A 16,587-nucleotide genomic window follows, 5' to 3' on the forward strand; every position below is an offset into this window, starting at 1 on the left:
TATGATTTTGTTTTAAATCTTGAAAGTGTGTATTTGACTGTCCTCCTCTACCATTTGCTCAGGACTGTGGCTTCCAATCTTTGTTGTCTTGAGATCTCTTAAAATACAGTTTAACATAGAGTTCATTGTGTGCGCTGAACCAAAGAGTTGTTCTGTTTCACTTGAGGGATTCTTAGAAACCTGCAGGAGTGAAAATATCCAATATTTCACCAGAAAAAAAGGAAGATTTCGAAAAAAGTCAGAAAAAATAGTGTTTTGTGTAACATAAAGTATTTCTCTCTTATTCCTTTAATCATCTTGTGACCCCTCAGATTTATCTTAAGACCCCCAGGCTGGGATCCACTGGGCATAGGGAGTGAGTGATACAGATTTTTATGTTGTCTTATATAGTACGTCTCTGCTGCCTGGATCACAAATAACAGAATAAAACATTCAGTAAATCATCGTATCAGTCGAGTGAGGTCAGTAAGATGTGAAAATGACTTACAAGTGCTACAAACTGAAACCATGGCATCTAGCGTTAGCTCTGACTTGTGTAGTGCTGAGCCTGCTGATATGCTTATTTCCGGTTTGGAGAGGCTGCTGCTCCGTACTGTGTGTGTTCGTACAAACTATTATCTGCGAGTGAGCAATGTCGTTTATTGTGTCGTTTAGAATACAAAGCAGCTACTCGGCACTGCAGAGGATCAACCAAGATCTGGAGGAAAAGATCCACAGAAATGTAAGTGTGCAATCCCCCTGTGAGTATGTGTGTGCATGCGTGTGTGATATGAATTCCCATGCTTAAGTTTAAGTACCTGTAGACACAGAAGAAAGAGAAGCGCCTCAGCGAGTCATGGGGTTTAGACGTGGTGCAGAACACTTGGACAGCCAATTTGAATATGAATATGCCCTGCTGTTGGTACCACTGACGTTAATTATGGCCTATTACAATTGGCTGTCCTCCTTCCAATGGCAGAGTGATAGCAAACCCATTGTTCCTCAGTGCGCCGCACCTCACTTCATTTGTCAGACACTGCTTTCGCCGGTGGAAAGATACAATTAACTAGCCTGCCTGAGAACACTGTATGACAATCAGGTGTCTTTGCTGTTGAATAGACAGCTGAGAACGCTCAGCGAATGGGTTTGTTACAGCATAAGATAATAATCACCACGGCCCTCGTCGTGATTACAGCGCCACAGCAGTGAGATACCAGGTCAATAAGGAGCCGGGGGGTCAGCCGGGATTTTGTGAGAGGAGAAAAATTTTAAAAAATAAACTCCAGCAGCTTTTATTTTCTTGTAAAAGCATCCTCATCAGCTCATTGATTCATCTCACGTATTCCCTCCTCAAGGGCGAGAGAGGTGCTGAGTAAGTCTCTCTGTAATCGTAAAGCTTGTTTACTCCAGAGGTGCCACAAACCCATCTGACCCCGTGGCCCTGCACAACTATAGAGAATGTAATTACAAGACAGATAAACACAGTGATATACTTTGAGTGTGCTTCTGCTCGCGCAGCTGCACTGTTCAACGAAAGAAAAAGCCTTAAGAGAGACGACAAAACTTTTGCACACAAGGCCACTTTTTTTGTTTTTATTGCAGCTGTCGTGTAATACTAACCTCAGACACTGACAGGAAATCAGCATGAAAGGCAGCAAGGGCTGAATTGAAACAGCAGTAAAAAAAAAAAAAAAAAAGTGCTTCACGAAGACAAACCTGAACTCTGTCCCTATCAGACAGCAAGAGGAGAAAATGTACTTCTGTGCTGTGCTCAGTTTACTGATGTCATGGTTTCTTGGTAACCCATAGTAACCAAAAAATCAGCTACAGTGTCTCTGCTGCAACTTAAACACTCAGTGTGTGAACTTGCTTAGTGTATCTTTAGTGTATCCACCCTGCGTTTATATTTAGAGTGGTGATCTCATACACAATGGACAGAGAATAGATCCTGGTTATATTATACATTCATCAGGGTGCCAACTTAAAAGCTGCTCTTTAAAATCTTGAGATTCTGGATGTTTGTTTGGTTGATTGGTTTCAGGTCTGCACTGAGTATTATGAGGCTTTGAAGCTTAATTCATAACGTTAACATTCAAATTCTTAATCAACATTTGAAAGCTGTGCAGCTTTTTTTGTCGTATATTCACTCTGTTTTAACCTGTTTTTTCTGCATAGTTGCAGATAAAGTTTGGCAACACTAGCAACACATTCGCAGTCCGACTTCGTCATATATTGACGTTTTGGTCACGTCCACATACGACGTGCAAGGTACCCTGGGTGCGTTGGAAGTTCTGCCTGTTACATGCATTGTCTTCTTTCAAAATAGACTTCTGTTTTCACAGGAAATTTAACGTTTACATACAGTCTCTTTCAAAATAAACGCAAGATGTCTGTACAACACTGTGAATTGACATTTTCTTTCCTTTAGCAACAAACGCACATAATTGGGTTTAGGAAAAAAGAACAGGGTTTGGCTTTGGAATCTAACAGGATGCAAACACCGCTCTCTCTGGTGAAAGTTTGTTGGACCCATCCACCACACCTCCCGCCCTCCCACCCCACTGGGACGTTTGCCGCCTTAACTTTTATCCTTGTCCCGCCACGTTTCCCCCTGACACTCCCGGGCACCGTTAAACTACAGTATAATGTCAACCAGCTGTGTATCATGCCAACGTTAAAGGACGCCTTTTTCTTTTGGTTTCTGACACCGCAAGTTACTCCCCTAGCGCCAGATTTCGACAACTTCGGAGTGAGACTTTGCTCACACTAGTGGTAGATTACAGTGGTAGCTATGTATTGTTTCCAACTCGTGACCCAAACATTTCCAATAACATGTTGTAAAATTTGTTGAAAAAAGATGTTGTTTTTATCAAAGGAAATACTCTGCTTGAATCAACATTTGTTGGCATTTAGTCTTTCAAGGGGGGTGACATCATAAAATATGACGACAGACATTCGAAGCTTCATTTGAAAACCTCAATAGAAGCTTTGAATGTAAAAAAAAAAAGAAAGATATTTGGTACAGCCTTAATTAGTTTTTTGAGTTTTGGTTTTGTGTTTAGTTGCCTGAATCTTTGTCGGTGAATCCTGTTTTATTTTGGGGAGACAGTGCCTTAAAGGAATACTTATCCCACAAAATGACCATTTGTATATAGTGTGTCTGTATGCTGTTTCCTGTTTGTTTTTCTTGCATTCCTCCACAGAGAATCTCCGGACATCTTGATTTATTGATTGATTCATAGGAGACCACGTTTAACAACAGCAAAACCATATCAAAACATCTCATTACAAACTTTTACACAACTCCTGCAGTTCAGACATGTTGCATTTTCACTACAACATTACTATTTATGACTGAACTGAAAATCAAACTTATATATGCTCTCTTCAAAGCCAGAATTGTTAGCAAAAATGCATATGTTTGGAAAGAACTGAGCATACGACTGGATAAATAAAACTTGAATTATACTGTACGAGTTGTGTGAGAGTTAAACAGATGGTGGTCTCTAATCAATAATGATAATAAATCAATGTCTGCAGTTTTCAATAGAGGCACGTGAGAAAAAAAACTTTTCATCATGAATTTAGTACTAATGGTCATTTTGTCGCTGAGGTATTCCTTTAAGGGACAAAATATCAATAATGAACCTGGACATAGACGATGCATGGCAAACTCACTGTGCTGTCGGTTACTGTGATGGAATTAAATTGATTAAACATCTTTAAAAAGTGGATGGTTGTTGTGTAAACTGAAACTTTGCAAATCAATGTGAAAATCTAATTCTGAAACCCCTCCCTTGTGGTCAGTCTCAGCACCATGACGATGAGAAGCGAGCGCTGAGCAGAGAGATCATCGTCCTCAACAACCACCTGATGGAGGCAAAGCTCACCATCGAGAAGCTACAAGAAGACAATGTAAGAGCCTCCTTTCATCTCTAGAGAATAAAATGAAACACTTAACCTTGTTCACCTGCCTTAAGCAAAAATGGTCATTCATAATTTCAATTAGACATGTTTTTCCTTATTATAACATGATACTTTCTAGATCTTTTATTTTTTAGAGACGCTTTAATTTAACCTCCATAATCCTGCACAGAAGCAAAGAAAAAGTGGGTGGTGTTTGCAGCCATCAACAATCTGATTTTTTTGGTCTCAAAGCAAAGCAGGGAAAGAAACTTAAGGGGTAAAATAATCAGTGGGGATAATGAAAATACTCACCACCACTTGTGAATATTCATCCCTAAATGTTATTTCTTGTCTTCTAATTGTGTCTCCATAGGACATGTACAGGAAGGACTGTAACCTGGCTGCTCAGCTTCTCCAGTGCAACAAATCTCTTTACAGGGCGCAGCTCTCTGAGGTGAGACCTGCACTGACTTTACATGTCACTCAGTCTTCTTATCAGGCTTATTTTTGTTGTGCTGAATTTTGTGAACATTTTTTAGGCGTGATCTTATCCCTACTCGTCTTTGGCAGAAGCCCCGGTCGTTACTAAAATGACACCAGGGGCAGCTTTTTGCATTGTATCTTGACGCAGAGGGGGTCGGCAGTTGGGTTCAGGCAACAAAACTACTTGATTGTGGTCAGGATTATATTGTGGTAGATGTTAGTCATATGAGGTGACTTACATAAGGGGTTGGCGATTAGGTTTAGACAATGAAACCAGCAGCTTGAAAGGTGCCAGTGTGTCGCTACAAAATACCCAGCTTTTAGTGGTACAAACGCCACAACAAATGTTATTTGTTGGTCTTGAACACAGTTTTCTAGGTCAAAGTTTGGTGTTTGTGTAGCAACACAAATACAAAAAGGTGGTGGTGTGTCGCTTCAGAACACCTGGCTTTGGGTGGCACAAACGCTCTAGGAGTGAGACCAAGCTGAAAGATGTTTTTTTCAATTTGATCAAGATTTCAGTCACATCAAATCCCTAGAAGTTTAAATTTAACAGTAGAATGCATTTACATTTTTACTTCTCAAAAGTCACAAGCATCCAAAGGTTATGTTTTTGCCCTGAAGTTTGGACTGAATTTCCAGATATAACGTTAGCCAGGTAAAAGGTTTGGTGAAATAGCCGTGATGTGTGAAGGGAGAGATGTGAGTGAGGCGTTTCTTGAACAGCACTGGGGTGAATTTTCAGCTCATGACATAAAGACGGGCAGAGAAATGTGCTGTCTCCACTATAACTGAAGGTCATCTTGTCCTTTGTGAGGCAGGAGCGATAAGAGACAAGACGTGGTGGAGCGATGACTGCTGTAGGTCACTGCAGGAAGGCCGGAGATTAAAGAAGTAGAGCTGTGGGTTGGTTTTTTTTTGGCTAAATAACCTTCGACTGACAGCAGTGAAAGAGGTTTGGAAAAGTTAGTCAGTGGCTTATATAACACAGCTTAACATGCTACCTGGAAAAAGGTAAAGTCTAGATTGACATATGATCATTTATGAACAGTTGTTATGCTTCGACAGCCATTATTTATATGCTCACGGATGAATGAAAAATCATATATACTATGTAGTAAATTTGCTATTCAGGTGTGGTTATCTGACGCTGACGCTGAAGAGTAAAAAGTAAAAATGTTTTTTTGTTCTTTTATATTTACCTAAACTACTAAAATTATGCTTCATTATACTACATGTAAATAATGTAAATATTATTATTATATTACTAATTATTATAACGTTATTTTCATTCATTTAGTGTGACATTATTATTGTTATTTGTAATATTTACAAAATAATAGTAACAGTCTCAAAAATCAGAGGCAAATTCAACAGTCACTTTTACTTTTTTAGGTTTAAAGTTCATTCTAAAAACTGCTACTGAGCTTTTCATGAAATTTATCTTTTCCTCTCGTACATTAGTTAATTTATTATAGATCAAAAGAAAAGAGAGACATATTTAAAATTCACAAATTGTAAACATAAACATAAAAAGTAACTACGTACATTTTCTGTAGTTCTGTGCTTACATACCATTTTTAGTTACTTTATTTCTTTTATTTGCAAGTTTATACTTTCACTCCCCTTCATTTCTGAGAGAAAAATTCCTACTCAACTATATTTATTTGACAGTCGTATTTACTAGTTCCTTCTCATAGAGAGTATAATTAACAAATAAATTATGAAGTATTATTATAATAGATTAAGCAGTTTATACATTTGTTAAAATAGTCCACCTTTACCAGCTGCCACATTAAAGTGATGCTTACACATAAATACAATCAATAATCATATTTAAAAAATGATACAATCATATGATAGACATTATTCTGAAATGAGCCATTCTGTATAATGAGTACTTTGGTACTTAACGTACAGTATGATACTACTACTTTTGTACGTTTGTACGTTTTTGCAGGACTTTTGCTTTTAACTAAATATTCCCACACTGTTTTATTTATTGTTTTATTGCTTGTTTACTTAAAGGTCCCATACTACAAAAAGTCAGATTTTCTTGTCTTTTTTTAAATTATAAAGCAGGTATATGTGCTGTATAAATACTGTGAAAGTATCAAAATACTCAATCCACACAGAAATGCACACAGATCGTATTGAGGAACTGTGTCTTTAAACGAGCCGTCAGGACTTGGACTTATGAAATTGTGATGTCACAGCTATACTATATAAAGGTAGAAACTACAGCTGCTGCAGTGTCATAACAGTCATGCCCCGGCTGCAATGTAGATCCAGAGACACTGCGAGTACAGATGTGAAAGACCTGGTAAACACTGACCAATCAGAGTAGACTGGGTTTTTTCTGGAGGGGGGCTTAACCCCATCAGAGACCCCGTCCATTCTAATGGACACATCTTTTCTAGGATGTCTAGATCTATGATTACTGTCATCTGACTCTGCCCACATGCACAAACTTATTTGTTGGAATGTCTATAAGCCAATGACAGTGTCCCACCTCATCTAAAAAGGACTGCAGTAGAGCCACGGCCCTGTGTTTAAAGCAAACATGAGATTTTATATCAATTATGCACATCAAAATATCATAGGATTTATAGCTTTTACACAGGATTTAAAAAAAAAAAATCTGTCCATTGGAATGGACAGTGAATCTGTGCGTGGCCACAAAAATGAAAGGGGAAATATTGTTGTGATTTGATATTTTAATGATAAAATCAGTTTATACTGCATCCTATTAAATATGTGCACAGAATAATTATCTCTAGACGTTTTCAACATGCTGTTTTTTGAGATACCACAGAAATTGAGGGTATTTTGAGTTGAGATGACAAATACAATACAAAACATAAATGCAGTGTGTTTTAAAGCATCACCTTATTCATTGATTTGAGTTAACCATTAATGAAAAATCAATAATCTCATATTTAAAAAAAACAAAACATCTGTTAAGATCATTTATTGCAATTTCTACTATTGGGTGATTTCTGCATTAAGATCCCTTGGCTAATTATTTATGAGTACATTTATGGTACAAATCCACCATTACTAATAATATATATTTTTTGTGAGGGTGTTTTTTAACTTTCTTTTTATTTTTTAAATGCTGTGTTAACATATCCTTTGTCAGTGCAGATCAGTATATAAGCAATGAGAGAAAGAAAACCTACAAAAATAAATAAGTAAATAAAACAAATGCATAAATAAAGATAATAAATAAATAAAAAGACCTTCGCCCACACATAAAAAAGGAAGGTTGCAGAAAAGGATCGTGTATCACAAATAAAGTCTCTCACCCTCATATTCATTTCTATCAACTTATATTCTATTTCTGTCCATTTCCAAAGGGCAGCTATGAAAAAGGGGAGAAAACAACTATAACAGCCACTAACTGTATACAACCAGAAAGACTAAAAGGGTGCTTGTTTTTTTAACATTTAAGGATGTAAGCATGTGTGAACCTGACAGTGATAATTTGGATAAGTAAAATACTTCTTGCACCACTGACATAAATCACGTCTTGCTTTCATTCTCATTAAGTTCTTTGGGAACTGAACTGAAATTAAATGCAGGCTTGGATATGTAAAGTAACCCATCAGTGAGTCTAAAGTAATCCAGGGCTCTCAAGTCTTTCTTCTCCCGTCACTCAACATGCAGCTATGTCAGAGTGTAATTATACTGCACCGGGTTTAGCAATCATGTAATTGTGTGACAATGATTGAGCATGAAACACAACGGAAACTACTTTGAGGCAAATTGTGCACAAATGCGAGGGACAGCTAACTGTTTAAAGAGCTAAAACAGCATGTGGCAAAAATGTAAATTGAAAGCTGTCGCTGCTTGGGAAAAGAAATGCATGTTGGTATGTGTTGTAACACCAGGCCAGCTTGGCGCCGCTGTCCACTGCATCAGCCCTGGGCCTTGTGCCTCGGCCATGTGACGAGGGTGGCTTTTAAAGCTGGCGAGTGTCCATGAGGTGAAAAAATGCCTCTGCACATTCCTGCCCATATGGCTGAATGGAAATATCAATGCAAACTGCATTTGGTTGCATAAGACTCATAAAATACCCCCCTACACACAAACACACGCACAACCTGGCTGTACACAGTATAGGGTTTGTTATAGAGTGAAAAACTGTTATGCAGGCTTACAGCCAAACATAATGGGGGTCAGAGGCTATACATGCACTCTCTGTATGTCCACCGGTCTCCTGTGGGTGGGAGCTAATCGAAAGCATATTGATGAATGGTGCTGCAGCATTTTGAAGAGCGCAGTGGCTCTTCAGCGCCTACTGAAGTGCTTCAGTCATTTGTTTTGCTGCAAAACAACCATGGGGAGGGTATGAAATGATTGGGCTCGCATTTCTGAACGCCACATAAAAGCGATCCTGCTCAAAACAAGCCCGTATTTAAAAAAACGTGTGGACAGTAATTAAGTGGCATTTAGTTTGGTTCAAGTCGTAATAAAACTGTTATGATTAAAGTGTCTTTTCATGTTAGTATTTTCTCTATCTTACAAAGTTATAATTAGCTCGCCTCTCATTGACAATTAGAACAACTGACTAGATTCGTGTTGATGATGTGCTGCAGTTGGCTTAATGCTTGTTGCTATGGCGAGGCACAGATAGTGGATGGAGGCTTTTTTTATTGAGAAATGCTTGGAATAGAGCAATGTCTTTCTTTTCCTGAGGAAGGCGACTCAGTTCAGCTTCCTTTCCACATGTATTTTACTCTTTTGTTACGGCGCTTGTCCCTGAAAATACACAATTATCTCAGTCAGGTCAGGTGAATGTACGTGTTTATCACCTACTATACTGTGTGACATACATGCTGCAGAGCACAGACACAACCTGCAGCATATTTAATTCAGAAAGTACACTGTAGTATGAGCTAGATATCTTTCTACAAATACACACTCATTGAGTATTAATACAACGCAGAGTTCTCATGTCGTGGCCCATTTACAGTTTGTGATTCGGATCAATCCTAAAGGGAGGTCCTAGATTGCAGTCGACCAAAGACAACCTGCAGCAAAGTCAGAGATTTAAAACCAGCTTTACACAATGTGACTGTTGCTACAACCCACATCTCCAAACCGACCAATCAAAAGAAAAGATTCACAAACCAAAATGATGGAGGTAAAATGAAAAGATTATTTTACCAAGCAATACGAAAAACACAAAAGCAGCTTGACTGAAAAAGAAAATGAACAACAAAGAAACCAGACACAAGACATGAGCACGCTGATAGCAGCGAGGCAAAAGTAAATAGAAATATCAGTATACAATTTTTTAGTTTTCTGTTCATCTTATCATAAACTGGAGACTTGTAAGGAAAAGAAAATCTATCAACTAGAAATACATACAGTAGCAAGAAGAACCACTGGGACATTTACCACAGGTGGGACCAAGTCATTGTTTTGCAAGTCACAAGTAAGTCTCAAGTCTTTGCACTCAAGTCAAGTCAAGATAGTCAAGTGCCAACTGAAATCCCAAGCCCTTAACAATGAGTTTCGAGTCCCAAACAAGTCATAATGCGCTCTTCATCAGATGTAATGCTAATTTAACAAGAGAGTAACAACGTTAGCTAAACATTAGCTTGTTAACTATGCTAATATTAGCCTTGACTTAAAGTTCTTTGTGCAACTTTAAATGTTGTGAATCACAAAACAGCGTACATGAAGGAAAGAAGTCACATCTGCAGGCTTCCTCCATGCCACAGAAGTTTAAGTATTACATGTAGAGGTCTGAATCAAGAGTATGAGATCAAGCATTTCTTCTAAAATAAATAATGGTGGTTGTATCACAATGGCTCTGTGTGTTTGACATACATATCTGTAAAAATGAAAATTGTTTTTTTTTTTTATTGGAATTTTACCTAACTCTTTTTAAAAAGGGTGTTTCAGATCCAACTTCTGTACATGTATTAAAGATTTCTTCTGTTTTGCCTCTATTTTATTACATTTTGAACACAGATGATGTGGACTGATATGAGATGATGAATTTTAGTATAATGTTTTATAAATTAAGATATTTGTTTGATATTTTGCAGTATGGCCTTTGTATTACTAATTTTTCCCGTTTATTGTCAATTGTTCTAGCACTCTGTAGTGGTTTAAATCAGTGGTTCCCAACTGGTGGGTCGAGGCCCAAAAGTGGGTTGCGTGTCCATTCTAAATGGACCACAAGTGACTCACAAACATGTCAAGTTTGTTAAAAAAAAAGTTCATTTTAACAATTTTAACAATTTTTGGTGCAAACCTTTTATTTTGAAGTGCCATTCCCTGCTGTAGAGTGAGTAACAAACAGACAGCTACATGACATAGACAGCAAACGAGCTCAACAACATGGCCCAACGTAGTTATGACACTGAATATAATAACTGTGTGGACCTTGAACTAATGACTAAAGAGAACTCTGGACACTTTGGCTGGACCAGTTGGGAACCACTAGTTTAGATGGTAAACCTGCTATCGTAGAGCTTGTCACCTGGTGGTGAACATTATGCATAAATACAACTTTTCAAGCATTTTGATCTGATGAAGATCCAAGAAGGACCGAAACAATATCTTAACTTTAAAGGTTGAATAAAGTTGTAAGTTGTTGCATCCGTGAATGTAAATTTTTGACCCGTATGCTCTGCAAACTACAGTTCGGTTTTTGTACACAAACAAAATTATCTTAATCATTTTTTCAACTGACGCTCAGTGACAATAATGTTAGTTTTTCATTGTTCTCTCCTGCGACTTGGTTTGATGCAGTCAGATTGGTTCAAACCAAAGTGGATCTGGGGAAAGTGTCAAGTATTTTCAAGTCAAAAGGCTCAAGTCCAAGTGACATCAGGAGTCACTGGTGTAAGAGTCTGAGTCAAGTTGCAGGTCTTTTTTAATTTTGTCAAGACAAGTGTGAAGTCATTAAATCTTTGATCTTTTTTTTTTTTTGGTTTTGTAGTACACTTTATTGTTTCAGTTACTTTATTTTTTTATTCTAAATTCTAGTTTTTATTTTTGTTTCAGTTAACGTTAATTATAGTTAAAAAGAATAACCATGGTTCACATCTGTGTGTTTTTTTTACCCAGTATAATGAGAAAAATAATAAGATCCAGCAAGTGAGAAGTGAAAAAGATATTTGTGGAACTCTGGCAAAGAAGAAAGGCTTCTAGAGTTTCATTTTCATGACGTGTCTCTGCTTTCATACACTTTTTTTCCATTAACATTGTAGTGCGAAAATTCACCACCTGTTCACTGCACAATCTGACAGTCTGGTAAATTGATATCTTACAGTGTGACACAGATTGGAACCAATATTTTATTAGATCCATCACTCAGTGTGGGATGCAGTAAACATACATTATTGTCGCACAGTGTGAAGGCACCTTTAATGTTGACAGCCTGGTAGACCTTTGGATTATAGTGACAGAGATATTCCAGGAGGGTTGTAGTGCAACGGAGTGTTCAAGAAACTATTCACATTGAACAGAGTAATGTTCTAAGGGTATTCTGTGAGAATTTCTAAGCCTGTGAATGTTGTAGTACGCAAAACCCTCCTCAAACAATCGTCAGGAATGAGCTCATGCTACAGCACAGCTCCATCTGTTGAAACAGCAACACTTACATCACATGTATTTCCTTCCCTTCTCTCTTCTCTGACAATTCCAGCTGCCTGCTGATTTTCAGGAGCGACTGACCATGCACATGGAGGAGTCACCTCTCTGTCACACCTACTCCGACTCGGTCCCGGCCTCTCTCATCGGCAAGGTGCTTGAGAAGCCGGACGAAGCATGCAGCAGCAGCCAGGCCTCCCGCTCCCCCAGCCCTCAAGCCCAGGACCATGCTTTTATTTTAGAGAGCTTGGGACCGGGAGAGCGGCTCGGGCTCCGTGCCGCCTACAAATCTGACTTGTACAGTAGCGACACGGCCCTGTACTGCCCTGATGAGCGGCACCGCGAGCGGAGGCCCAGCATGGACCTCCACGGTCAGAGGAAGCTGCTATACGGGCCCCAAAACTCCACCGACAGCACCCCAGAGGAGGGCTCGGTGGGGTTGAGGGCCGGCTTCTCACAGGAGCACTTTGCTAAGTTCCCCGCCACGCTGGGTGCAGGCTCCAGCTCGTACTCCAGCTTCAGTGGAGGGGGGTCTGAAGACAAAGGCAACGGCCCACCCAGCAGTGCAGCTTCCTCCCCGCACCACCATTCCCTCTACATGGAGTGGAGAGATGCAGGGGACTATGAGAGAAAGAGTGACTCATCCTGGGAGAGAGACAGTCCAAGAGGCTTCGCCAACGCTCATCCCTTCCAGCAGACGGAGCTGAGCCACCACCAGAACGGCAGCTCGCCCGTCTACAGCCGCACCATGTCGTCCTGTTTCAGCGAGCCCTATGAACCGCTCCCTCCCTCTTCATCCCCAAGTGTTGCCTACGGAGACAGCCGTCGGGGCAGCACATTAGCTCCCGAGGAGGAAGAGCTGATTGGCCGATGGAGGCAACTCAGTGTGGAGGACTTAAGTGCCCACACCTACCGCAGCCCAGGCCGGGCCTCACCTTACAGCTTCTCCGAGCAGCACTTCTCCGTCCGGCCCGCCAAGATCCGACTTGGCCCACTCTACAGCAGCTTCCAGGAGGGTGCTGACTATTATCATCATGAAGTAGGTGTCATGGACCCGGTGTGGGTAGCCGCCAGCCCGAGCCCCGAATGCAGCCCAGGGCCGCGGCAGGCTCACAGCCAAGCCCACCTGTACCGAGCCGAGGACAGCCAGGAGTCAGAGCCCGGCCTCTACCACTCAGGGAGCTCCAAAGACAGGGAGGGTAACGTGGCAGCTGGCGGCCAGAGCACGGATTACGTAGACCCCAGCCCCAACAGCTCCACCGAGTCTCTGAACCAGAGGTCCTTGGAGATGGCGGCAGAACTGCAGCACTACCAAGTGGAAATGCACAGCCTGCCTGCACAGGTGAGCCAGTCGCCACCACCAGTCCCGCCCCCTCCTCCTCCGTACAACCAAAAATTCGGCTCCCTGGGACTTTCCAGGAAGGACAGTCTGACCAAGGCCCAGCTTTACGGAACACTTCTGAACTGACAGACTTTATAATCAGGTTTACTCTTTGATAGGTCGCTAGACGCAAGGCGCTGGCGTGTCCGGCTACGCCTTCTGTTAGCTCGATCATTTTGATAGAAAATGGTCTGAATAGCAGCCAGGTGCCGAATAATTCAGAATCACGAACATGTAACTATCGCTGATTATTCAAAAGCTTTGATTGTATGGCAGTCGATGGCAACAGTTTACACTACAATCATCTTAAGCAAGTTAAGTCATGTAAAAACAGATGTATGTGGGGGGAATCAGAGAAGAGAAGCTCAAGGGGCCCGTAACATTTGTAAGAATGTGTATGTATTAAATCAAAAATGTATAAATATATGCTTATAACTAAAAATGAAGTGATATATTTTGTATGTAGCTGTAAGCAAGAATTGTTCCGAAACAATCAAACAAAATGCAAATCCTATTGATAAACCTGGAACCTGTATATAAATTAAAAACTGCCAATCCTGTATTGGAAACTCAGAGAGGTATTTTAACGCCTGTTTAAGCTGCACATAGATTCAGTCATTATTTTTAATGGACTGAAGCAGTGTTGGCCTTGTGAGGAATTATATGTGAATGTTGGACGACAAAAACAAATTAATCACTTAAATGAACAATGAGAAACATGCATTTAGTTCTTTCTTCTGTTGATTGACTTTGACAGTATCGGTGGGTGTGTTATATCGTTATTGATGGAACGTTTTGAGATCTTTCTTAGCAGTCAGTATTATTTTTTATTTTCGCTCTTCTATATCCCACAGAGAGGTTCTTTTCCTGCCCCCATTCTACCTCAGATTTGGATGCCCACACCCCATCAAGCCACTGTAACCCTGTTTCTTTGACAACGATGCATGTTTATATATTTTGGTTGTTTTGTTCGCCTAATAAAGCACAAATTATACATATAAGCATACTTATGACCGCTTGTTGTTTTAAGATAATTACATGTCTGCTGATCTAAGTGGAGTGATTGTTCTGAGAGGGAAACCCTTCATCATTCAAACACACAATGCAGCAACCACGTGCTGAGTCATTATGACGCCTGGCTTTATCACTATTGTGAATTTAAAGATAGGTTTGTAAAGACAGCCTCTTACTAATATCAAAAACTCAAAGTCATCAAGATTCGAAGGATGTTCAGTGTCCTAGGAATCAAAGCCAAAGGAATATTGCACAATCAAGAAACTACTACCAGTAAATGTTGTCTATGCTGAGTTTTGTGCTATTAAACACCTAAAATAACAGCTAATGCTCAACACACGGCAGCAATCGCCCTCTCGTGACATATGTTACAAGTGTCGTACTGGTATTAAAGGGGAGCTCCAATATATATAGGAATTCCAATATGTTATTCCCATGGCTGAGGAAAGTTCAGTCAGAATTTGTGATCATGAGCTACTCTCTCTCAAAGCCAGAAACGCGAGTAGGTGTAAAGGCAGCTGGAGCAGCTACGTGATCCGCCCTCTAGCTACATGACTCCCCCATCTTAATCTACACATCAGTCCATGATGAGCCCCCTTTACTAATTGGCCTAGAAGCTTAAGTCACAACAAAATTGCTAAGTTAGCGATTAGCTAGCTATGAAGTATTAAAAGAGAGGTGGTTAAGATAAGGATGAGGGTAGTCGGAAGGTTACATCTCATTACTTATGCTAATGCTAACTCAGGCCCTGATCACACAAAACACGTTTTAGCAGCTGGAGGCACCTTTTGTAACTGTTTCGAGAACGAAGCATTTTGCTGGCGATGTTTGCATTGTGACCAGCCTCACGTTTCTGCGCTCTAGGCGCCTGGCGTTTTTGCCGAGGGCTCTGAACTCATTGAGTTGAGAAAACTTTAACTCGGAGTAGAAATATGTCCCACGTCATCTCTTTTTTCAATATCTTTTTTTCCCATTGTCCAGTCGGATGATTTGAGAGGCGGGCCTTCTGTGGTGGTCACAACAACAAGTTTGCAGTTGGTAAACAATGGAGGAGAAAATGTTGGAAGCAGTTGCTGTATACCCAGAGCTATGCGACCAGATGATAGCAGGTTGTCAAACTGCTCCCGAGTCATCCTAAAATATGCCTGGAAACAACCATCATGGATCAGCTCCTGGACCAACTGGTGGTACTCCCCATGATCCACCCTATTTGCTGACAGTCACTCTGCCTCTGTCACTGTCTGCTAGCATGTACATTTTTTACATGTACAGAATGTACCCACACACAAGGAACACTCCCCTGGGTGCTCTCAGTGTCATCTGTTGCTGTCTATGCAGCAGCTCCAGACTTTATACTTGATGGCACTGCACATGTAAGTTTAAGGCACTCTAGTTTTGGATTTGGGAGAGTTGTTCATGCTTACTTTTATTTTTGGACTGTCTTAGACCATATGAATAATGTATACACTTTGAAAATGGACGTAGTTCCCTTTGAAATATAAACTGTGTGGACAGAAAAAAAGAGTAGCTTGCAAAAATGTCCCTGTGATAAATTCCACTTTTGTGAAGTTTCTCAGAAGGGGAGATTTTGGGTCTTATTCTCCGTTATAAACTAAATATCTTTGAGTTGTGGACTGTTGGTTAAACTAAGCAAGATGTTTCAAGACATCACCTCGGCCTATTATCTGACAAATTGAAGACCAAACAATCAGTCAAATAATCACAAAAAAAGAATAGATATACAACTTGACAAAAAAATAACCATGAGTCACAGCCCCAGTGAGTGTTGTTTTTGTATTTAGTCAGGGCTGAAACATAATTTGATAAATTAATTGACAGAAAATTATTGGCAACTATTTTTTGAATATAAAAAAAAAAAAATTCTATCTTATCTAATGCAATAATTCTGTGTATTCTCTGTATCTTCTGTGAAAGTAATCTAAATAAATTTGGATTTTCAACCTTTGCTCAGACAAATTAACAAACAAAAACATGAGGAATTTGAGGAAATCGCAATTAATGCAGATTAATTCATAATAAAAATGCATAGTCCACCCTTTATACTCAGCATTCTTAACAAACCACCGCTCTATTAGCATTTATAGAATATGCAACAACTTCAGAAATGTTCTTGTGTGTATTCTTATGCTTCTGAATTTCACATTGTATTTATTGCTTTACCTCTTTCTCCTCCTTGCCGAGGCGACAGT

At 39.8% G+C, this 16,587-nt stretch overlaps 1 protein-coding gene across 3 annotated transcripts in view; it reads left to right on the top strand.

Annotated features, from left to right (window-relative positions):
• The window catches only part of LOC117271306 (brain-enriched guanylate kinase-associated protein), a 44,625-nt gene extending 30,261 nt beyond the window's left edge, over positions 1-14,364 (top strand). For all 3 annotated transcript variants that reach the window (XM_033649472.2, XM_033649470.2, XM_033649475.2), the window contains 4 exons: positions 655-721; positions 3,787-3,894; positions 4,259-4,339; positions 12,038-14,364. In XM_033649472.2, coding sequence (XP_033505363.2) covers positions 655-721; positions 3,787-3,894; positions 4,259-4,339; positions 12,038-13,450 — 1,669 coding nt within the window. In that variant the 3' untranslated portion in view covers positions 13,451-14,364. The remainder of the gene's footprint in view (positions 1-654; positions 722-3,786; positions 3,895-4,258; positions 4,340-12,037) is intronic.
• Positions 14,365-16,587: the final 2,223 nt, after the last annotated feature.

This window comes from Epinephelus lanceolatus, chromosome 13, assembly GCF_041903045.1.
Source record: "Epinephelus lanceolatus isolate andai-2023 chromosome 13, ASM4190304v1, whole genome shotgun sequence".
Classification (NCBI taxonomy): domain Eukaryota; kingdom Metazoa; phylum Chordata; class Actinopteri; order Perciformes; family Serranidae; genus Epinephelus; species Epinephelus lanceolatus.